The 24880-nt window shown below is 36.8% G+C and overlaps 1 protein-coding gene across 7 annotated transcripts in view; it reads right to left on the reverse strand.

Annotated features, from left to right (window-relative positions):
• Pax (paxillin) overlaps positions 1–24880 on the reverse strand; it is a 327249-nt gene that overhangs the window by 68925 nt on the left and 233444 nt on the right. For all 7 annotated transcript variants that reach the window (XM_081771295.1, XM_081771294.1, XM_081771296.1 and 4 more), the window contains exon 2: positions 16203–16420. In XM_081771295.1, coding sequence (XP_081627421.1) covers positions 16203–16420 — 218 coding nt within the window. The remainder of the gene's footprint in view (positions 1–16202; positions 16421–24880) is intronic.

The following is a 24880-nucleotide window of genomic DNA, read 5'->3' on the forward strand; positions in this document are numbered from 1 at the left end:
AAAAGCCCCTCTAGGTACCGAATTCTCAAAATCGCAAATAATAATAATAATAATAATTAAAAAAAATAAAATGATAATATGTTTTTAATGATAAGATTATATACCGAGTTTCATATTTGTAACTTCAAATATTCATGTATGATATTCACTATTTTTGGCTAAGGAAAAGAACACTATTTACTCTTCTTAGGATACGTATTTTCAAAAATTCGTTTACATCTTTTGCTTTTAGAAACGTTCGCAGGATTTTTTTAAAAAGAAAAAGACCTACACACAAGCGAAGTTGCCAATGTACGCACCTTGATACACAATATTTCATGGGAAACAATTATTTTCGACGCACATTGTGTAACTTTGTTAATTACAGTAAATATATTAAACATTGTAGTTGGCGAGTAAGAAAATCTAATGATTGATTTAACGTGTATTTTAAAAAAACCGCAAATATTTAAAAAATCTAGAGGGGGTAACTGCTCCCTCTTGGCCCACCGCTTCAGGCACCAATACTTGCTTTTAAGACAAAAGGAGTAGCCTGGCTAAATTTTACGTTTCTGTCTATAGTAGTACAGCCTGGACGATAAGTCACTCGACCCCATATATATTTACTGAGTACGATAGTATGAAGTGAACGTAAAATAAAAGCAAGGATAGGAATGGCGAAAGAAGCCTTTACGAGGAAGGAAATTCTGTTCTGTGGGGCCTTGAATAAAAAGTTGAGAGAAAGACTCATAAAGTGTATAGTATTGTATTGTATGGGTCAGAAACAAGGACATTAGGCAAAAAAAAAAAAAAAATAAATAAATAAATAAAAAAATAAAAGATGAAAAACGACTGGAAGCTTTCGAAATGTGGGTGCGAAGGAGAATGGAGAGAAGTAAGTGGGTCGAGAGGAAAACCAATCTGAGGGTCTTAGAAATAATGGGGGAGACAAGAACAATTTTAGATATTATTAAGAAAAGGAAGAGAAACTGGTTGGGACTTTGGCTAAGAAGGAACTGTATCATGAGGGACGTTTTAGAGGGTATGGTAGCAGGAAAGAGAGGGAGAGGAAACTACAACTAATGGACGATACAGAACAGTTACGAAGAAGTTAGCGAAAGATCATGGAGCATGGAAGTTTCTCAGTTGTGGCAAGTGACCTGCTAATAATGGCAGAATATTATATATATACACATACACAATGGAGTGGAAATCTGATGAAGACACAGTTATTGTGTTGAAATTGTTACGTGATACTGTTTTTTTTTTTTTTTACATATTATCGCATAGCCTTGCTCAGTGTGTTATTGTGTGTTAGTACAAAGTGGAAACAAGGCCTGATAGAATTGATATTATATATATATATATATATATATATATATATATATATATATATATATATATATGTTAGCCTAGATTTGGGTCCCAGTGACTATTTCCCTTTTTCCGGCATTGAAGGAGCACCTCTGTGGAACAGATTCGCTTTAGACACTGATGTGAAAATATAACCGCCACCAGGTTATAGAAGTATTTTTTGTGGACGCCCTGTATATTTCGTGAAGACAGTGATTATTATTTTCGATTTATACTTTATTCTGCAACGCACATAAGTTCTTCCTTTGGTGGGAATTGCTTCTTTCCCACACAATTGGACAAAGAAGTCTTTCATCGTTTTTTCATATATATATTTAAAACGTTGTTTTTGCTGAGAACATTTCAGTTAGTGACTAACCATTTCAGTGTTTCTCCCTGACTTATTATATGCACAGTATATATTCTATAGTTATTGGGAACTGAATTAAGTGCTTTCGTTAATCGTTTATGGAAACATTACAATAGATTAGAGAAATACGGGCTGACCAGATGTCCCAGTAGCCAAAGTGGCACCAGCCTCACAGTTTTCGTAGTTCGTTATCTGTACTTTCTCACGCCAGTGTTATCGCCGCGTCTAGTGCATTATAGGCAGTTGACTAAAATTAACATAAATTGTTTTCCGTATTCTGTTTGTATGTGCATACAGGTGAGTTAACCGAGTGATTTTTGAAATGAACTGCCAACACTTTTCCGTTGACCATTGCAACCCGTAGCTTGAGCTTGGATGCTCGAGGAGTTTGACTCCAGGTCTGGAAGATGCAACCACGCATCTCGCGTTGAACTTCAAACATAAGTTGTGTTAAGGGGCACAAGCTATTTAGCCGGTGAAGGACGATTTCTTACGGCTAGCCCCAATCAGTGAAACCCCAGGTCCTCAGACCTTGTGCGTTTAAAATGTTACATACGCGCCCTCCAATATCTGTATTCCATTGTGGAGATCTTCTTTTGTGTGTTTGCTGAAGATTCACCTTTACGCTGCAGGACTGTTCAGCGTAACAACTGGAGTCATCGTGGGACGATCCAGACAACTTTTCCCCAGTGCGAATCCCCCAAGTGTGTTAATGGTGTGAGCAAAGTATTTATAGTGATACCTGAATTATAATCATATATATAGAAAGGGCTCTATTTCCCGAAAAGGGCAAAACGTAATTTCAGCGGCAAAATTTATTAGTATCCAGTGTTGTGTTCATTTCTCTTCGTTATTTTTTTTTCAGAATAGTGTTCTAATAAATAAGTATAGTGTCATTTAACCCAGTGTGTTTTCGTTGTATGTATGAGTGATGTTTGTGTGCGTTATGGTCTGGATGACCGTCTGATCGTCCGTGAGGTTTTCGAGACGAGACACCCGAACCTCTCGGCGCCTAATGCTCATCTCATTATTGAGACCGACGAGCTTTTTGGGAAACAGTTTGTAACCTTTCTTGGAGAGGTCTTCGTCGTCCTGTCCAGGTAAGTTAAAGTATCAGGAGTATACTCATTGGTAATACCACGAGCCGAGGACAGCGAACCGAACTGAAGCCGGTTACAACTAAATGACAGCCCGAACATGGACCCAGACCTCGGTTGATTACAGATAAATGGACGCCCGAACAGCGACTCGACACCCAGGCGGTTACAAATAAATGGCTGCCCGAACACCGAACAGAACTACAGGCGGTTACAAATAAATGGCGCCCGAACAGGGACCCGAATCGAGACCGTTGGTGCTCGAATACTCATAAGATAAATATTTTAATATATCACTTCTTTTTCAGCTCAGTACTAGTAATCTGAAAAAAATCTCTTTCAGGTGATTTTAATCATATGTTTTGGTGATAATATATTTTATTCTAATCATACGTTTTAAATTTTACTTTTGTCCATAATGGAACATCAGGAAGTAGATATTATAACTAGAATGAGTTCACTTCTCGAAGAATCGATGAGAGACAATAAAAAGAATTTTGCTCAATTTAAAGAGAATTTTGCTAGATTAGAACAGGGAAATAAAGAGAATATTGAAGATTTAAAAAAGGAAAATAAAGAAAACCTAGCTAGATTAGAACAAAGAAATAAAGAGAATATTGATAGATTAGAAAAAGAACTAAAGAGTGAGTTAGGTCAGAAATTAGACGCTGTACAAAGGGAATGTCGCGAAAATAACCAAAGATTAGAACAAAGTATTAGGAATGTGGAGGCCGAAAGTAAACGTAGGAACGAAATCCTCGAACAAAAATACGATGGCATAACACTGAAGATTCATGACCAGCTTCACGAAGTAAGTCATAGTACTAAACAGGCAATCGAACTCGCCACACAGACCAGCGTCGAAGTTAGGCAACAGACTGAAGAAACATGCCATCGTGTAGAACAAATAGAAACAAAAGTCTGTAAAATTCAGAATCATTTAGGAGGCTTGCACGATTACACACAATCCCTTCAAGGGCAGTTGGAATCAGGCCGAGATGTGTGTCAGGCTAATAAGGAACGCTGCGTTAGTTTACATATAGATACAATCGATAAATTAGATGAGATGCATGACCGTATTGAGGAAATTTCTGAACGCGTAGAAAGGCAAGGTAAAGACATTAAAATGGTATATGAAGAGGCGAAACTGATAGATTACAATATGAAGGTAAAAAATGAATCTAACGCAGAATGTCGCGCCGAAATACGGGCAATAGATAAGAACATAAAATAAATTAGGCGTGATATGGTAGAGCTCGCCCAGAGAGTAAAAAGTACCGAAAATAGAGCGTCAGAATTCGAACCCCGAGTAGAAACAGATACTCCTAGACAAGTTAGGCATTATAGTGATTCGGCTTATTCGGAGTGTAAGAACACCAGTAGTAGTGATAGCACAAGTGATGATTCAGAAATCAAGGTTGTATGTGACCGAAGGCGCAAGCGCGACAAAAAGGTTACTTTCACTAATCGCCAGGGAAAAAATACGAAATTAAAAGACGATGTCATGCTTAAGGAAATACAGTGTTTTCCTAAATTTCAGGGTGATCCTTCCAGTGAATCAATTCACAATTATTTGCAAAAGCTAGAGCTTACAGCTCAATTAGCCAACCTTTCTGATAAAGCTCTGTTTAAACTCATTCCACATTTGTTGCAAGGAGTTTCATTAAGTTGGTACAATATCAGGAAAGACGACTTTACTAACTATGAGCAAATCAAACAAGCACTTATTGAAGCTTTCGCGGGAAAAGCTACAGTACAACACAGGCTATCAACCTGTAAGAGTACTAGGTTCGATCCCAAGGTACATAGTTCCGTACATGATTTTGCGCTAGATCAATTCAATAAACTTCGTGAATTGACACCGCAATTGCCTGAATTTCTCATACTTACAGATGTAATACAGACTTTGCCTAATAGATTTAAAACTGAACTCTTTCTTCATTCATGTAATAATATCAGGGAGTTTTTGGCCGCAATTCAAAAATTAGAAACTTTACACGCTCAGCAAAGTCGTAGAGAGGAAAGATACAAGCAGGGTAATGATTATAATGGTAATCAAAATTTCGGTTTCCAAAGTAACCAACGAAATTTTTCGTATAATAAGAGTAATAATCAAAGGTACCAGGATCAGCGTGTAAATAATATGAGAATTGATAGGAATCAGAACCGAGGTCGTACGCGACGTGACCATAGTAGAAGTAATAGGAACCGACCCTCGAGATCACGTGATCAGAGAAATAGTGAGGAACGGAACAGGAACCGCAACTTGTGCGACATTAAACATAGATTTGTACATAGAGGTAACCATCGTAGAAATAGACGAACAAACCGTAATTATCAAAGCAGAAACAGTAATCATAAAAAAAAAGTAACCAAGAATTTGTGTGTTGATACAAATTTTTCCCCTCGGCGAGCGACGCATTTCTAAGCGATAAACAGGTATTCATTTTCTTCCTTTTTGCTTTTAGTTGTGGATAAAACACCTGGACACGAAAAGATGAACTACGCATTTCTTTTAAACTCATTTTTGCTTCCAGCTTTTAACTGTTCAGCAAAGAGCAGATAACACGTTTTTCTTTCTTTATTTTGATAAGATAATCGTTGCATTTTCGATCACCTGTTAATGTCGATGAATGACGGACGACACACAGCTGATTGATTTTTTTTGTGTGTGTGTATGTGTGTGTTTTTGTTTAACGTAGTACTTCACACCTCAGTCAGCTGTGTATGAGTGTTGCAAACCTTATCACTGACTTACTATTAGTTTAATGTCATTAATTTTTTCTTGTTTTCATTTCAGATGTTTGAATTTAGATCTTTTAGTAAATAATTAACGTATCACATACGTAGAGGGACCGTACTTATCCAAAAACGGTTTGATATCTTGGCGAGATTTCCGTACCCCCAGCTAGTGGGACGATGTTTTGTCCTTATAACATATTTCTATTGTTTTTCATTAAAAAAAATTTCTTTTTAGGATCCCTTCCCACTTTCGAAATTCTTAAATATGTTATTACATGTTATTTACAATTAATGTTTGATTTTCTTTTAGAAAAAAATGTATCGAGATGCCCAGGATAAGAAAATTTTTAGTTGTTAGTTACGTATATATTTCTGTATTTGTAAATGAAACTTAGTACGTAATCTCATGCGTAGAATATGAAACTTTACACTTATAATCAATGTTAAATTTATTTTTCAGTGTTAATCTTAGATTTTCGTTTTCATTTTGAAGTGTTTACTGTAATTTTATTGAACCTCATTTACGTCATTTACCCGATTTTGACTTATTTGAATTTCCAGGATGTGACATGATATATTTTGTTCCAAGAGAAAAGTTTAGAACGGAAAGTAGGCTAAGCCTTAAACAAGTGATAACAGACAATTCCAGTATGTGCAGGAATGTCGTGTGAATAGTATAATTCTCCGAACGAAAGCAGTAATCTTTTTATTGTAGAAGGAACTATATGAACAGATATTCTGATGGTGAACGGTCGTTTTTCCCCTCATATTAATATATATGCGGAAATATGTTTAACTTCTATATTTTCTTGTAATTTCTAATTAACATTTTGTTTTTCGTCTTCTCTAGACCACTGAACGACCGTAGGGAAACTTCTTCGGGTAGGATATTTTATGGGGATAAAGATAAATATTTTTTTTTCAGGGAGGCAATATTTCCTGGAATTGCAGATCTGTTGCAAAAATGGATGTGGCTAATCCATTGGATATTCCATAGCTAACTGTATTTTCGCCATCAATCGCAAAATATAGTTTTTCATTTCTCTTCTTCTTTTATAGTAACCCGTAACTAACCATGTGTATTCTTAGGTTAGACTTTTTTTTTAGTGTATGTTATTGTCTAGTAACATTTCAGCGAATATTTTAACGTTTATGAATCGTAACTATATTGTGTACTGGTATGCTAATGTGTGCTAATGTTTATTTTCCATGTTAATTTTGAGAAAATTGTATTTTAGCTCCAGTATGTCCTAGAAACTATTCGAATTCGATATAGATCCCGAATAATAAACTTATTTTCTTTCCAACAGCATGAAGCCATAGTGATTTATAAAAATTATTTTTTGTCAATTATTTCGTATGCTCGATGACTGAATTTTAATATGTTAATAAGACCATTTTGAATATTTGTAGCGAAGATGCCTAAGGAAGCTTGTTACAGCTGTTTTGTAGGGAATTTAATTTGGATGTTTTCAGACCGACCAGAAATTTGTAATGTCGTTGACTATACTCTTATTTGTATCCCATGTTTTTCTTTTCACAGGTCTCATGTATTTTGTCTTGTAGAGACATATCTTTACGGTGCTACGAGAGCATTTGTATTTTGTGTGTTTACACATTTTTTCCAGGTGGATGATGTACGTTATGTTCCAGGGAACATACGTGTATTTTACTGAATATTAGTGTTGATATTTCAGTTATGTATAGAAACATTTTGTAAGTGCCTACAGTTGCAGGCCTTTCCTCGTTTCTAGTTTTTTTGCCTCGCAGGTGTCGATGGCATATTGTGTGTGTAAGTACGTGTAGTATTACACATTTTTCCCACCTATGGTTTTGGTCAATTCATGGCGTAATGACCATTTATTTTCAGGAATGTTTGGACTAGTGAGTCAACTTCCTTGATTCAGACCTTTGAAAAACTTGGATCAATATTGAATAGTTTTCAACATTTTAATATAAATTTTTTTGCAGATAATACCCATCTATTCTGGTAACCCTACAATGTTTACGTTTATGGAAGTGAACAACAACCATTATTCTAGGCCTAAGCTAATAATAACTTTGTTTTAGAATGAAACCATTTCTTGTATTGAGCATTATCGAACTAAAGTCATGACGAGCAGATGGCATTTGATCTTATGGCGTGCAAAATTTTCTTCGTACATGTCAACGAAATCACGATCTTTTCTTTGATATGCAGAATCATGCTTATTTCTTGGAATTACTATGAACGTCAATTTTGACACTTAAGTTTATTTTTTTTATTTTTGAAAAACGATTTTTCGTTTTCTTTTGCCAAACAACACGAGACACAGTTAAAAAAAAAAGGGACATACAGGTGAAAATCTTATTTTGTTTATATATTGTCAGTTTATCATGTGTTTACATTTCCATTCATTTTACTTTTTCGGGGGGCGCGGTGGCTCAGTGGTAGAGCGTTCACCTCTGGTGCTTGGGGTCCCGGGTTCGATCCCAGCCCCCGCCAAGTGAACTTTGTGGTGGACAAACACCGTGCTCGTGGGTTTTCTCGGGGTTCTCCCGTTTCCTCCCACTTTCTTCATTCCACCATTTCACTCATCTCTCATTATCACCGTCTCCTTTAGCCTAACCGGCATAACCGTGGGACGTAAAACTTAAAGATTTCATTTCATTTCATTTTACTTTTTCAATGATTTTCATATTTTTCAAATATATTAGAGTGATATCGAAACTTTAACAATAATTTTAATATTTTAGTACCTTTAACATGTTTTGCTATTTGCTTATTCATTCATATTTTGATATTTTAAATACAGATATCAGTATATTTACTAATTTTTATTGAGATATTTGATAATTCTTTAAGTCGATGTTTTCATGAATAGTTATTGTCTGTGTATATTTATTTCATATTACACAAAATAAAGTGATCGAAACGGAACACTTAAACATTTTATGAAAAGAATTTATTAGTGTTTAAAAAAAAAACATTTAAATAGCCCTATAACGTATTTACTTCATATTATATCAAATAAAGTGATCGAAACGGAACACTTAAACATTTTACGAAAAGTATTTGTATTAAAAAAAAAGTAAGAATTTTAATAGCCCTATAAACGCTTTCTGCGAACTTAAAAAAAAAAAAAGAGTTATCATACAGGTGTTGTAACCGTACTTCGTTTCTCACACCAGTGTTAAAAAAAAAAATCTCCCCTTCTCCCCTCATCAACTCATCGTTGGAGAACCATGGAGGATTGGAGGATACTCACACAGGAAGACAGCATGGTTTCAACATGTGAAGAAATGGAAGATAAGGAAACCCAACTGCACCAATTGTTCAAGAGGATCTTATTACCTTATGGAACACTAGGATTGGACATTGCTTATGCAGGAACCTCATCACTTTGTAGTGAGTGGACAAGTTCTTTAACTATTTTAAATAGCCCTTTTTCAGGTGAAAAACCATTCAACGTTCATACACGTAAGTCTCACACCATATGACAGTGTTGCCAACTAACTAATTTTAAATTTTCAGGTGAAAAACCTAATTTTATTCATATTTCGTCATACGGCCAAGGGTTCTCAACCTGTCCACGTGTGCACTTAACAGGTCGTTCCCTTCCGGACCCCAAATCTATAACCGCCACCAGGTTATAGAAGTATTTTTTGTGGACGCCCTGTATATTTCGTGAAGACAGTGATTATTATTTTCGATTTATACTTTATTCTGCAACGCACATAAGTTCTTCCTTTGGTGGGAATTGCTTCTTTCCCACACAATTGGACAAAGAAGTCTTTCATCGTTTTTTCATATATATATTTAAAACGTTGTTTTTGCTGAGAACATTTCAGTTAGTGACTAACCATTTCAGTGTTTCTCCCTGACTTATTATATGCACAGTATATATTCTATAGTTATTGGGAACTGAATTAAGTGCTTTCGTTAATCGTTTATGGAAACATTACAATAGATTAGAGAAATACGGGCTGACCAGATGTCCCAGTAGCCAAAGTGGCACCAGCCTCACAGTTTTCGTAGTTCGTTATCTGTACTTTCTCACGCCAGTGTTATCGCCGCGTCTAGTGCATTATAGGCAGTTGACTAAAATTAACATAAATTGTTTTCCGTATTCTGTTTGTATATGCATACAGGTGAGTTAACCGAGTGATTTTTGAAATGAACTGCCAACACTTTTCCGTTGACCATTGCAACCCGTAGCTTGAGCTTGGATGCTCGAGGAGTTTGACTCCAGGTCTGGAAGATGCAACCACGCATCTCGCGTTGAACTTCAAACATAAGTTGTGTTAAGGGGCACAAGCTATTTAGCCGGTGAAGGACGATTTCTTACGGCTAGCCCCAATCAGTGAAACCCCAGGTCCTCAGACCTTGTGCGTTTAAAATGTTACATACGCGCCCTCCAATATCTGTATTCCATTGTGGAGATCTTCTTTTGTGTGTTTGCTGAAGATTCACCTTTACGCTGCAGGACTGTTCAGCGTAACAACTGGAGTCATCGTGGGACGATCCAGACAACTTTTCCCCAGTGCGAATCCCCCAAGTGTGTTAATGGTGTGAGCAAAGTATTTATAGTGATACCTGAATTATAATCATATATATAGAAAGGGCTCTATTTCCCGAAAAGGGCAAAACGTAATTTCAGCGGCAAAATTTATTAGTGTCCAGTGTTGTGTTCATTTCTCTTCGTTATTTTTTTTCAGAATAGTGTTCTAATAAATAAGTATAGTGTCATTTAACCCAGTGTGTTTTCGTTGTATGTATGAGTGATGTTTGTGTGCGTTATGGTCTGGATGACCGTCTGATCGTCCGTGAGGTTTTCGAGACGAGACACCCGAACCTCTCGGCGCCTAATGCTCATCTCATTATTGAGACCGACGAGCTTTTTGGGAAACAGTTTGTAACCTTTCTTGGAGAGGTCTTCGTCGTCCTGTCCAGGTAAGTTAAAGTATCAGGAGTATACTCATTGGTAATACCACGAGCCGAGGACAGCGAACCGAACTGAAGCCGGTTACAACTAAATGACAGCCCGAACATGGACCCAGACCTCGGTTGATTACAGATAAATGGACGCCCGAACAGCGACTCGACACCCAGGCGGTTACAAATAAATGGCTGCCCGAACACCGAACAGAACTACAGGCGGTTACAAAAACAGCTGCTGAAAGCTGTGTGAATGGGCAGGGACGTGATTTCTATCAAGGCGGGTTAGAAAAGTTAGTCCTATGTTCTTATAAATATAAGTTGGTCCTATGTTCTGAGTTTACATGGTGATGTGGAAAATTGGTCAGCACATATTCCGCATTTTCCCCATTTGTATTTTCTCTCTCTTGTTAATACAACTTTGTACCATCGTTTGGATCCCCGTATATATATATATATATATATATATATATATATATATATATATATATATATATATATATATATATATTAAAAAGTTCCAACTCGATCTTGATAACTTGGGCTGGGTTTTCTATGACATAAAAACTTTGAAAATATGCAGCATTTATACCCCTAAAAATGACAAAATATGACAGAATGGCTCACAAAAAAGTAAACAAACATTTATTAAACAATTCCTAACAACAGCAATTTATTAAGATGTTTACAACGTTATTTTATTCTGAACAAATCTATTTAAGCTCTGAAGTATCGACCACAGCAGATTGCTAATACAATAAAGAGAAAAGTAAATGGTGTTTTATTTACTTAAAAAAAAAGTTTACAAAGCATTTTTTCCTGAATAAATGTCCTTAAGCTTTGAAGCATCCATCACATCACAATGTTGATTCTATAAAGAGAAAACATGAACGAAAGTAATGTTTATTTTAACGTAAAAAGTAATGTATCCTAATAGTTACGTGCGAACATTTTATGCGGTACTGTACTGTACTTAATTATGCCATGAAAGAACTGAACCACGGGTATCGCTGCATGGAATAACAGGAAGACAAAAGTTTAGATGACAATTTCTCTTTTCAAAGTGGATGATGCTACGTCAGGTCAAGAACAATTATCCCGCACACTGCACAGTATTTCTTCAAATCCTATTACAGAAGGCTAAATATTTCTTAGAAAATAAGTTTCAAATAACTGGTTGGTAATGCTGTCAAATACATTTCTACGCAGTGTATGACCAAAAATATGCCTTCACATCACTTCGGATCCAAATATGATGTAAGACTAAAATATGGTTCAAATATGCATTTATATAACCAATAAAAGTCGTATTTTCTTCTTCAAAAGGGACAGAAATGAGAGGCGTTATTTGGGAAAGGTAGGGTCAACGCTTTCTGAGTTTAAGTGAGTACATATATTTTAATCAACTGGATGTTAATATGCTAATAACAACGGAAAATCTTATGTCGGTGGAGAATATCAGAAGCAAAATCTGAAATGCTGCTGCTGACAGAAATGCATTAGGTTTCTATATTTAATAAGATATCTAAAAAGAGGCCAGGATAAAAATATGAAAAGTCATAGAAATCTGAGTCTTACTGATAACAATATATTATTTACATTTTTAACTGCTATAGTTTACTATTTTTATGTTTGTAATCAGAACAAGGGATCACTCAGAGTATAACACATATATGGCAATATGTTTCCCGGTATTTGAATATTTCGAAACTGTTACGTATACATTTAAACTTGTCATTTAATGGAACAGTCTCCATTTTATATATTATTCTACATTAACTTTCACAATTTTTAAAAATTATTTAGATAATAATCTGCAATATGTATTAGGCATAATTTCTTATTGCATACTTAAGCTGTTTTTTTTTTTTTTTTTTTCCTTAAGACAAAAGCCGCATAGATATGGTAAAGTATATCCTGAATGTTAGTAATGGTACTCATGAAAAATTATGTCTATCCTTTTTTCGAGTCATTTATGCCAATAAGCTATGAGCTGTCAAAGTAAAATTTTAGGTTAATTACACTTAGAGTGATTAATGAAATTTCGCATACGGAAATAACAGAAAAGTCAATGCTAACTTTAAGCCTCAAACTTGAACAAGCAAATTTATTTCTTTCATTTCTTTCATGTAGACATTGTTCCCTCATACTTGCAATAATTCACGAGCTCTAGTAAATGAGAGAGAGAGAGAGAGAGAGAAAAGACGATACCTCGATATTACGTAAATGTGAACACAAGTAAAATCAGTTTCTTTAACCGAAAGGTATTTTATACCTCCGTAGTGATAACACCACTAGTGCTATCATTCATAGATCATTCGGAGAACTTATTAAATCGTCCTTGGATATTCTGAGTTAAAAAAATAAAATGAAATCTTTCAGTTTTACGTCCCACGGTTATGCCGGTGAGGCTAAAGGAGACGGTGATTATGAGAAATGAATGAAATGGTGGAATGGAGAAAGTAGGAGGAAACGGGAGAACCCCGAGGAAACCCACGCACACGGTGTTTGTCCACCACAAAGTTCACTTGGCGGAGGCTGGGATCGAACCCGGGACCCCAAGCACCAGAGGTGAATGCTCTACCACTGAGCCACCGCGATATTCTGAGTTATTGTACAGAATATATATATGGTTTATCGGAAAATTTCCAAACATTTGGATATAATAATAATAAATTAACTTATTAAATATTTTTTACAATTAAAAATAAAGTAGCTTTTAGTTAATAAAAGTGTTTGTGTGCATATTTATATTCAAATTTGATTAATTTACGAAAAAAGCTTTATTATGGCATGGAGTCTTTAGAAGAATATTCTTGTCTCTTCCTAGAAAATAACTACTTATTGCATTACAAATACATATATTAACTATCTATAGTAGTTTTTGGGCAAAATTCCAAAATACACTTATCTTCTGCAAGTTAGCCACTTGTCTAAATTGATCAATTTGCTGTAATCAACATGAACAGGTTTCACTAATACTGTAATTTCTATGGTGCTATCTTCTCCAAGCTTTAACTAGGTTTGAATTGTGTGCACAAATACGAGCGGAGAAAAAAATAAAACCAATTAGTAATTAAGAATAAAAGGGAAGAAGTTGATTAAATGAGGAAATTAAAATGATTAGCATGCTGTTAGAAAAGACAGTGTATACTAAGAGAACGTGATAGGTACGGTGAATAGTAACGAGAATGAAAAGAAAAATGTTAATGAGAGAGTAAGAAGAATGGTAGCGAGGAAGATTGCGAAGAATTTAAACGAAGAAGATTAAGAAGAATGGTAGAGAGTAAGAGTAAGAAAAACCATAACGAGGAAACTCGTAATCGAGTTAGAAGAATGGTAACGACGAAGCATAAGAACAGTGGTAACGACGAAGAAAAGTGGTAACGAGGACGAGTAAGAAGAATGGTAACGAGGAAGAGTAAAAAGAATGGTAAGGAGGAAGAGTAAGAAGAATGGTAATGAAGATGAATAAAATGAATACTAACGAGAAAAAATACGAAAAATTGTAACGAGGGAACGTAAGAAGAATGGAAACAAGGAAGATCAAAAAGAATGGTAACGAAGAAGAGTAAGAATGGTAACGAGGAAGAGTAAAAAGAATACTAACAAGGAAGAATAAAAAGAATTGTAGCGAGGAAAAGTAAGAAGAATGGAAACGAGGAAGACAAAAAGAATGGTAACGAGGAAAAATACGAAGTATATTAACGAGGAAGAATACGAAGTATGCTAACGAGGAAGAACACGAAGTATGGTAACACGTAAGCTAAGTGGAAACGATGAACATGATTGGAAAGAGGAAGAAGAGCACTAGAACAGAAGTAATTCTTTTCCTGGGGTCTTTTTAAATATTGTATAGTTACGTATGCCGAAGAAACTGAAAAGGTGTATTTACTGGAAAAAGTTTACCCATATCTGTTTTTGTACGATAGCTGCATCACAAGACTACTGTTCGGACAAAAAAGCTGGCGTCTGACAGGTGGGCGGAACACATAGTGTTATGGAGGCGATGTTGCCAAAGACTTTGCAATAATAGAGACAGAAGCTTTGGCGACAAACTTAAAACGTTTAACAAGTGATTATTCCTTAATCTTAATAAAATAACAGGTTTATTTGTAATATTTAGTAAGTAATAGTATTTGGAATATTTGACATTGAATTCAACATTCATCTATTGACAATAGCGCTGTGAGTGACACTACGTGCCTCGGTGAAAGAACACTGCACTGCTTGGTGAACAACTATCCCCTTCGTTTTGCTTACAGCACGTTTTGTTTTCTTACACAATAGTTATATCAAGGAAAATGAAATGGTGTATTTAATGGGTGGTGACTTTACGTCAGGATACTTAAAGGATTTACTTTAACATCCATTTTTGACGGTAATCGCATCACAAAACTAAAAATCTGCAATAAGACAAGAGTACAGAAGCTCAATTCAGCTAAGATGGTCAAAGTTTGTACGCTCACCTGCTTACGACAATCCCTGCCACCACCAACGGTTGAGCTCGATGGGGTGGCCTATCGCCCTGCAACGCAATTTACACTGAAGCAGTGCGCGTCGAAGGTGTCTGACGGGAATTTTAGACCTCACCGCTTGACAAGCTTTCCAGAGTCCCGCTATGGTAGAAGGAGGCCTTCGCGCGAGGCCTTGTTTGAGAAGACCAAAGAGAAGAAATCCATCGGTGACGCATCTGGTGACTTCACAGATATGGACGAGAAGGGTATAACAGACATACCAGTCTCCGTGGCCACACGCCGATAATACGCGACAGAACTGCGAGCAGTGTGACTGGATGCTTTGTCCATGTAGAAGAACACATTTCGAGTATCCCTGTCATACAACTGTGGGATGTGCGTTGTGTATAAGAGTTCCATTATGTTCGTTTGAAAGTAGGCTGCATTCACCTTGGCCTTCGAACCCACACGATAGATTCATTGGCAACTTCCCACGGGCGCAGAAACCTGCTACTATCATGAAGCTTTTCGAAAACTTCTCGCGACATTCATGGACGAATTCGCCGCGGCCCTTCGCATGTGATGGTAAAAATGGCCCTGGGCTTATTGATGTCATCAAGGCAGATCCAGGCTTTTTCCAAAGTGACAACCCACTGCCATTTGTCACGTGAGAGGTACTGTTCATACAATTTTCTTGCGTTCGTGAATCTCTCTTGAATGTGCCTTAGTGATAACTTATGCCCGATCGCCTTATGACGTTTTTTCAGTCCCAAATTGTCCTTTATGATAGACACACTGTGGTCTGTGATATCTTGCATGAGGTGGCAAGGTTGCTTTGGGTGATTGGATTCTCCTTCGCAACTGATGCCCTGAGATTTCTCACAACGCGTGCTGTCCTGACTGGACAGACCCGTTTCCTTTTCACTCTCACGACTTGATCTTGATATTTAGGGCCGGTGCTTTTACACAGCTGGCTTACCCTTGAAACTGTACGCCTGATGATATTGTTGCCCCTTGCCGCACACATTTTCATTATCACTAACGCACTGAATTGTGCATTGGAAAGTGCACATATGTACCCTTCCCAATAAGGTGTCACTCTAACAGACATAATAATAGCTGTTCACCACAACTTCCATACCGCGTTGTACGTGACTCACTACTGGATTCATAGGCTCTGACTTCTGGTTCCTTCTCCTACGCTGTGCTCGTCATTAGCTCTGTAAAATTGACCAACTTAGGTGAATTGACCTTCCGTAGTAACAGAAACAGTTTTATATACTTACTGATGTTGTGTCCGCATGTCCAGGGCTTCGATACTCGTATCGTTCAACACCACTGCCTCCGCTAACCCTTGTGTGTCCGTAGTCACCCCCTCGCGGACCGTTCAACGACCCGTATCCACTACCAGGAGATGAGGTGGCTCCTCCTGGAGAAACAGAGGGCCCGCTCCCCAACGAGCTATTTGGGCCAATCGTATTTTGTAAGTCTGCCAAAAGTGCATCTGTAAGAACAAGAATAAAATACATTATTAGAAATCAAATAGAATAGCTTCGCAAGAATTCTATGGTGCATATCAATAAAATCATATAATGTACTGACAGATTTTAATGGTTTACCTGAAATACAAACATATATTTTTGTACTTATTTTTGTAAGAAAACAGAATTATGTTTATCAATTTTTCAACTGCCTTTCGAAACTGACAAAGATGCCGTGTATAGTATCAACCATAGATGTTCATTTTACTCCGACCTCACTCACCCTCGCTCTCGCAGTGGCAGATGGCCCTTGACCTCGTTCACCGTCACCCTTGGAAACTTGTCCTCGCCCTCGCGCACCCTCGCCTTCGCGAAGGGAGTTGTCCATCACCCTCGCCCTCGTGATGGGAGTTGTCCATCGCCCTCGCCTTCATGCTGGAAACTTATCCTCGCCCTCGCGCACCCTTGCCCTCGCGAAGGAAGTTGTCCATCACCCTCGCCTTCGCAGTGAAAGTTGGCCCTCGCCCTCGCGAGGATGGTAGTCCATCGCACTCGCTCGCCCTCGCTCCCTTACTGGAAACTCTCGTCGCCCTCGCGCACCCTAGCCCTAGTAGCGGCAGTTGGCCCTCGCCCTCACGAAGGGAGTTGTCCATCGCCCTCGTCCTCATATCATTGACGGACGAGGTTCTTTGAGGGTGAAGAAACTCTCGCGAGAATCAGATCCTCAATTTCCCACCCTATTTGCTGAATTATTTCCTTATAATACGTCCTAAACAAAGAAAACTAAACATATCATCGTATAACATACTACCGATCACCTAAAATGGAACAAATCATTGACTACTCTATTCTTAATATTACCATGAATATGTTCAGATAAAATTTGAATGGTTTCCTTTACATCTTTCGGTGCAAACTGATGTTGCCCATGAGACGAGATCAGACCACAAATAAGGTTTATCATCTCGTTTCATAAATTTTATAGGTCTCGTCTCGTCTCAATTCTCGGAAACTTCTTTATTGTCTCGATTCTCGACGACTCACTTCTCGTCTCGTTCTGTAAATTTACGTGCAAAATATATTCCTTTATTTAGAAGTTCTCAGAATCCTGCGTCACGAGAGTTATAAGAAGGGTGTATCTAACAACATTTAAACCATATATATTATTGGAATATATTGTGATTTGAGTATCTTCAAAGGCTCATAAATACTCTTCATTCTGATCGTACAATTACTTTTATCAATTTACAGATTTTACGTACAGATTATTTAGCACTAAAATAGTGTTTGAGACCTAAGACTTGATTGAACTAGTGTTGCTCACGAGATTCGAAAAAATTCCAAGAAATGCATATTGGTTGGTGAGTAAGTAATATTGACTATTGTCTACTACTACTACTACTACTACTACTACTACTACTACTACTACTAATACTAATAATAATAATAATAATAATAATAATAATAATAATAATAATAATCAGTGTGCGAATTAGATAATCTATATTGGGGGGGATAAAATTAGGCCAAAGGACATAGTCTGAAGGTTCAAATTTCAAAATGAGACAATAAATGCCTTACCCCCCATATATATATATATATATATATATATATATATATATATATATATATATATGTGTGTGTGTGTGTGTGTGTGTGTGTGTGTGTGTGTGACATCTGTAATAAATAAGAGATTTATTAATTTAATAAATCTACCGACAATAACTATGGACATATATATTGTCTGACATACACACACCCCACTAAACCTTTCTGAACGTGTTTTAATGTTGTACTCACTCTTGTCCCCGTAGCTCTCTAAGGTTTATTTAGTTAATAATTTGGCTCGAGCGATAGCCATGATCACAAGCATATGTTAATTTTTCCACTCATATTGAAAGCTTCCACTTTGCATTAATACATACAGGTTGCGAAAAGAAACCTACTTCAGTCTTGTGAAAACCACTAAAATTATCAGTTAAACCGGACATTATTTTTTAAAGAAAATCTAGATATTAGCCTATCAAATAAGAAATGGATTGTTGCTGGTCCCGATTTCTCACATCAAGGTCAAATCGAAGGCCAAATATTTAAAATCTCTCAATTCAAATTTCGAGCTTGTGCTTCTACTTCCCGCTAAAGCTGTGCTCATCACGACTTTTTTTCTCCAAATATCGATTCCGTGATGGGCACGGAAAGTCAGCCCTTAAAAATTACTTTACTGTTAGGTTGAAGATGAGTTGATTCACTATGGGCTATGTTATTCAAATAAAGTAAAACATTACATTGAAGTTTTTCAGACAACATTAATTGCGTGGACAGCAAACTGTACAGCGAAAAGATGGAAAAATGAAGGATTAACTTTTAAAAAATCCGCTCCAGTTGAAATGCTTATACAGACGCGCACAATGACACGGAGAACCAGTCGTATTAACAAATGCTGAAACAAATCTTGAATTATTCGCTTATTCAACTAAAAATCACCTTCATTAACATGTCTGCTCACTAGGAGCGTATCACCCAGCGTGTACGTTAACCTATATCTCAGATTTTGAGTACAGTTTCAAAAGTTCATTTCCGTAAACTGTAAAAGCAGTGATTACTATGCTAATTATCACAAATTAAATGCAACTTTTGAGTTGCATACACACAACCTACTAGGGAATGAAGACCATGTGCTAACAAAGAGTACACTGAAAAATGAAATAACATGTTATAACAAAAATTAAAATAAGATGATAATCGATACAAATATAGAGGATGAATATGACATATCCGAACTTCGCCAAGTATGGTAGAAGAAGCTATTTGTTTACTTCTTCTTGGCCAACCGCTAAGAACATTTATAAATCTATATGTGGCTTTGTTATACGCAATTAGAACATTCAAATTCACAAACGATGACGAACTGAAGGGTACGAAGGTACAGTTGCAAGTAACAACCGTAGTCATAATAATATAGTTCTACTAAACGTTGAAAATAGTGGGTAATTAGGTGGTAAGTAGAAATGACCAAAACTGAACAGTTTACATCGATCACTTCGAAATACAGCTAGAAGATTAAATTTACAAGAAATAACAAAAATCAGTGAAATTTGGAGTTATACTAAGCATAGTTTGAGGGGGAAAGCGAGCATCCCCGGTGGGGATACTTCAGCTGACTTCTTTGGGGGGGAACAAAATGTGATTGAGGGGGAAAATCCCCCTCATCCCCCCCGGTAATTCGCACCCTGATAATAATAATAATAAAGATAAGAACATATGTCCGACCGAACTTTATTACTTCCGGAAAAAACTAATTACGAAATAATTATATTTTATGTATTTTAGCAGGACAATATGTCTTCAAACACATTATTAAAAGTAGAGGCTGCTTCTGAGGGAAGTCATATAGTTAAAAATTTAAAGCTTTATTGCTTCAAAGTAAGGAAAAAAAGGTAATCTAATGACTTAGAAAGTGCAGGGCTCGATTGGGAACACTATTACGGGATCCTAGGTTCCCAACTGATTTTAATATTTGCATATACTATATTGCCCCAAGACACACACACAAACATATTATATATATATATATCCACTGCCGGTCGAAAGTTTCCGGACGCGCTTTAACCTTCAATTTAGTGAACTAATCAATATACCGGTATATTCGATATACAGTATATGTATGTATGTGTGTGTCTGAGCATATAAAACTTGGTTTTGGGTGGGAGAAGATTTAAAAAAGCACACACAAAGAAATCACACGGAGGCTATATCATCCGGGTGTTCATGGACGTATCATATCACTTAATATCTATTTTTACAACAGAAGTTGGAAACGTAAAGAAATAAGCTACTACTCAATCAATTTCAGAACATATTGCTTGGTTCCAGACACTTAATACAAAGTATTCATTTAATAATTAACCGCGAGCCTCAATGAAATAAATGAGCGCGAGCCGAACTGAGGGAACTGAGCCCGAGCGCGAGCCCAGTTGAGAGAAGTGAGAGCGAGCCCAGTGCAAAATGGCCATCTATGAACAAAAGTCATTCCGTCAAATCTTTTTCTATCTGACTCTTTAAACATATCAGTATGTTTAGTGTGTACTTTTTATCTAAAAAGTCTCTACCACAGGCACGGCAACAATGAGGCACACTCGCTTCTAAACGTAGCGCTATTTCTATCCGGAAACATTTATGAGAAACATGCAAATATTATATTGATTTGCATTATTATTTTTAATAATTATGTGGAAGTATACAAGAGAAATTGTCTACTGCAATTAAATGAAAGGAAGAATATGACCAATCTATAATCTTCCTATGGCATCAACTTTTCATCTTGGGGACATGGCATATCTTATTTTATATATTATATTCCTTCAAAAATGGTCAAACACCAAATTCAAAATAGTTGTTGTTAAGGAAGCTTGTCCTCTTCCCTCGTGTACCCTCGTTCTCGCGAAGGAAATTGTTCCTCGTTCTCGCAGTGGAAGTTGACCTCGCCTTCGTACACTCTTGCCCTCGCAATGACAGTTGGTCCTCGCCCTCGTTCACCCTCGCCATCGCGAAGGGAGTTGTCCATCACCCTCGCTCGCCCTCGTGTTGGGAATTTCTCCTCGCCGTTGTGCACTCTCGCCATCGTTGTCGAAACTTGTCCTCGCACTCTCGCCCGCGCACTGACAGTTGGCCCGCCCTCGCCTTCGCAGTGACATTTGGTCCTCGCCCTTGTTTACCCTCGTGAAGGTAGTTGTCCATCGCCCTCGCTCGCCCTCGTGTTGGGAATTTTTCCTTCTCCCTCGCGCACCCTCGCCATCGCTGTCGAAACTTGTCCTCGACCTCACGTCATTGTGGGTGAGGGAATTTGAGGGTGAGGATGCCCTCGAGAGGGCCACCCTCGCGAGGGTGAACATCTCTGGTATGAACATTGAGAAGTCTTCTTTCGTCTTCTCGGAAACCCAAGAGGAGGAGAGAAGGCATTGAGAAGAATTACTCTCAAAACTAAAGCATTTATTATATCCAAGCTGCAAGCATTTGAAATGTGGTGTCGGCGCAAATGCTGGAAACGAAAGGAAAAGGAATGAAGACGTACTAAAGGAAGCTAATGAAAGACGACAGACCATGAAGATAATAGGAAAAAGAAGAAACAGCATTTTTGGCCATCTTATTCGGCATTCCGATTGGATCACCGTGTTCATAGAGGGAAAGGCAGAAGGAAAACCAGGAAGAGCAAAACCAAGTACAGTTACGAAGAGGAGACTTTATCAAAGCATAAAACAGCTCTCCCAAGAGAGAGAAAAGTTCCAAAACTTCCATGTTGCCCACCAACCTATGGTTGAGGTGAACAAGAATAATTCGTTTTAATTCCAGAAATGTTGGATTTCAACTTGTCTGCTTTTTATACTGTAATTTTGCTAGTTCGTACGATATGAAACACAAATTTCAAATCAACCAAACAATCCTTCCCTCCCCCTCCAATTTATCAAACTTTTAAAAGAAAACTCAGGAAATAATGTGAACAAAAGAAATGTTTTCTAAAACACTACATAGAAAGGGAGACGAGACCAAATTACCCTGGAAGTTCCTGTGTACAAATATAGTGAGTGAGAAGAGGACTCTCGTCACATGCATCCAACGAATCAACAAACAAGGGTTGATTACAAAAAGAACATCCAGATCTTCTTCTCTCAAAGGGGATGCCACAATTAACTGAAAACGTCGTTCAATCGATTTTTAAATGACGTTAATTGCTGGTGACAGGACTAAAAGAATTTATGGTTTGCAGCTGCACTACTTCTTCCTTTTGCCTTGTCTTCTAGTATGGTACTCGTATAACATTCTTCTAGGAATACAAGTTTTGTTTCAAAAGTATACAGAATCATGTTTACAATAAGTTAAATCATTATCTTACAAAAATAATGAATAATCTTAAGAACTTTTCTTTTGTGAAATTCTGTAGGCTACGTAAAGTAATAATACGCATTACACATTTATTTAGAAAAGGAGTCATTTAATATTTATCAAATACAGTGCAGAATAAGGTAAAACAGAAAAGTATTAAAATAGCAGTGAAATAGGAGCGAAAATCACACGAGATACTTCCACTGTACAGCTTCCGACAACAAACTGATCGACATAATGTATGGGTGGCCCAAACGTAGGAGAAACATATGAACAACGTACTGGGCATCCAGATACCGGTACAAAATTGACTTTTTTTTTTTTTTTAATTCTAGGTGGGAAGTTCGGATTCTGGAGGTAATGCTGTACTATTAAATAATTTAGTAGTTATTCTAAAGAACTTTCATATTTTACAGTAGTGTAGAAATTTGAGTCCTAAGAATTATGAAATTATCAACTACACAAATGTGTATTTTTTTTTTTTTTAATTATGAGTTTTCAGTTTATTTAACAGCAGATGATTAATACTAGATAGCTTACTTCCTAAAGTTCCTAATATGATTCTTAATTCATTACCCTTACGTAGGTAAATTCAAAAAAAAAAAAAAAATGTAAAAAGGGAACATACGAGGTGTGTTAGAAAAGTAATGATATTGGCAGCACTGTTGAAGAACCTTCACCTTCACATGGCAGTTAAATTAATCTTTATCATTGACTTAGGACAAGTTTGAACTTGCTTCAGTTGCTACATGATTGTTGAGAACGTCTGAAATGAAGTTGTATTTGTGTGACGCATCACGAAAATGGACTGGCAAAAGTTTGAGTATCGTTGTACCATCAAATTTTCGCTAAAGCTTGACGAATCCACTACTGTGACTTATGAATAGCTAGTTAAAAAGGGTTTATGGAGAACATTCCCTCTCTAGAGCACAACTGTTCAGATGGATCAAATCCAAGCGAGATTGAGCATATCCAAAATTAAATTGATTTTTTTTTTCCGTCGAGGGATTATCTACATGGAATTTGTGCCACCAGGACAAACTGAAAATCAAATTTTGATCGGGAAGTCCTTGAAAGACTCAGAGCAGACGACATGAACATTTTTTCCTCCTAGAACAACAGGTTTTAGAATAATTTAAATCTTACTTAGAGAGGCACAAAAGAGAGGAAATAGCCTGTTCCATTTACTTCATTGACGAACCGCCGCTGCTAATATCACAGGAAATGAAAATTTTAGTGCGAATATGGCGCAAGGAAGTGTATGCCAGAATAAATGAGGAAATTGAAGAGGAAGAGGAAAAAGATACTATTTATTACTGAGAGTTATCAATTCAAGATTTATAGAGAAAGGAAAATTACAGCCTTGAATCCTTCCACTCCCACTCAAGCTTCTCTAACTCCCATTAAGTTCACTCGGTTACAGACCTCGTCTAAATAAATAAACAGTACATCACATACATAATTAGTGGAAAGAGAGAGTGGTAAGAAACGGAAGAATCCAGAAGAAATCCACGGACACAATATTGTCCTGGGATCGAATCAGGGAGCTCTAACACCAAAGGTGAGCGCTTTACTAAAGAGCCGCCGTGCCCCAAGTAATCTGCAAATGCTACTACATGAAATAATTATTGTTTTCAAGATCTTCCATAAAGTGCAGAAATTTGAGTGCCCAAATTATATCATAAATTGCGCACGTAACTTTCTGGTCTATATAAAAAAAAAGTTTGGAAACAAGTTGTTTACTAGTATTTTGCAGATACTACTTGGCTCACTTTCTATATTTTTTATTTTCTACATGATCTTTAAATAAGTTATTTATTGTAATTAAAAAATGACGGATGGGCTTAGAAAAGAGAATTCGGTAATTCTCCAGGAGCATGTAAAAAAAAAAAAAAAAAATAGAAAGAGAAATACGTAAAATGAAATCTTTCAGTTTAACGTCCCATAATTAAAATCTTTAGACTGAGACGGATGATTATGGCAAGTCAATGATGATGGAAGAATTGGTACAATGAGAACGTGGGAGGAAACGGAAATACTCTGAAAAACCCATGGACACGATGTTATCCACTACAAACTTGCTTAGCCGGGAATCGAACCACGTACTTTGCACCAGAGGTAAGCGCTTTACCACTGCGCACCCCTACGAGAAATACGTGTTTGCTGTTTCTTACTTAATAACGAATACCACTAAAGTGGACTGAAACTAATTCTCAACACCACAAGGTTCAAGGGATAAAACGTATTTCAAGGGGACACATTTTTATCATCTCTTTCAATCTTCAACAAGAGAGCAAAACTCTTCCCTTGCTCATCCAACCGAGAAATGTCTTTGGAAGTAATCAGATAAGAAATTTTACAGTTGTCCACTCAGCCGTGGACTCAACACCTCTCGTTATCTTTCGATCAGCTTTTTCTTCAAGGAAGTGATTCATTGTCACGCATTAAAAATAACAGTAAATCACTAACTAGTTCATTTTTAAAATACTGATTCCATTTCACAGGTAGGGAGCTATATGAAGACACAATTATATATAAATCTCCAAAATTGAATTATAAATTAGATATTTAAAACAAAAAATCTGTGCATTGAGATTTATATA

This window comes from Thermobia domestica, chromosome 9 (assembly GCF_964235325.1).
Source record: "Thermobia domestica chromosome 9, izTheDome1.hap1.1, whole genome shotgun sequence".
In the NCBI taxonomy this organism is placed as follows: domain Eukaryota; kingdom Metazoa; phylum Arthropoda; class Insecta; order Zygentoma; family Lepismatidae; genus Thermobia; species Thermobia domestica.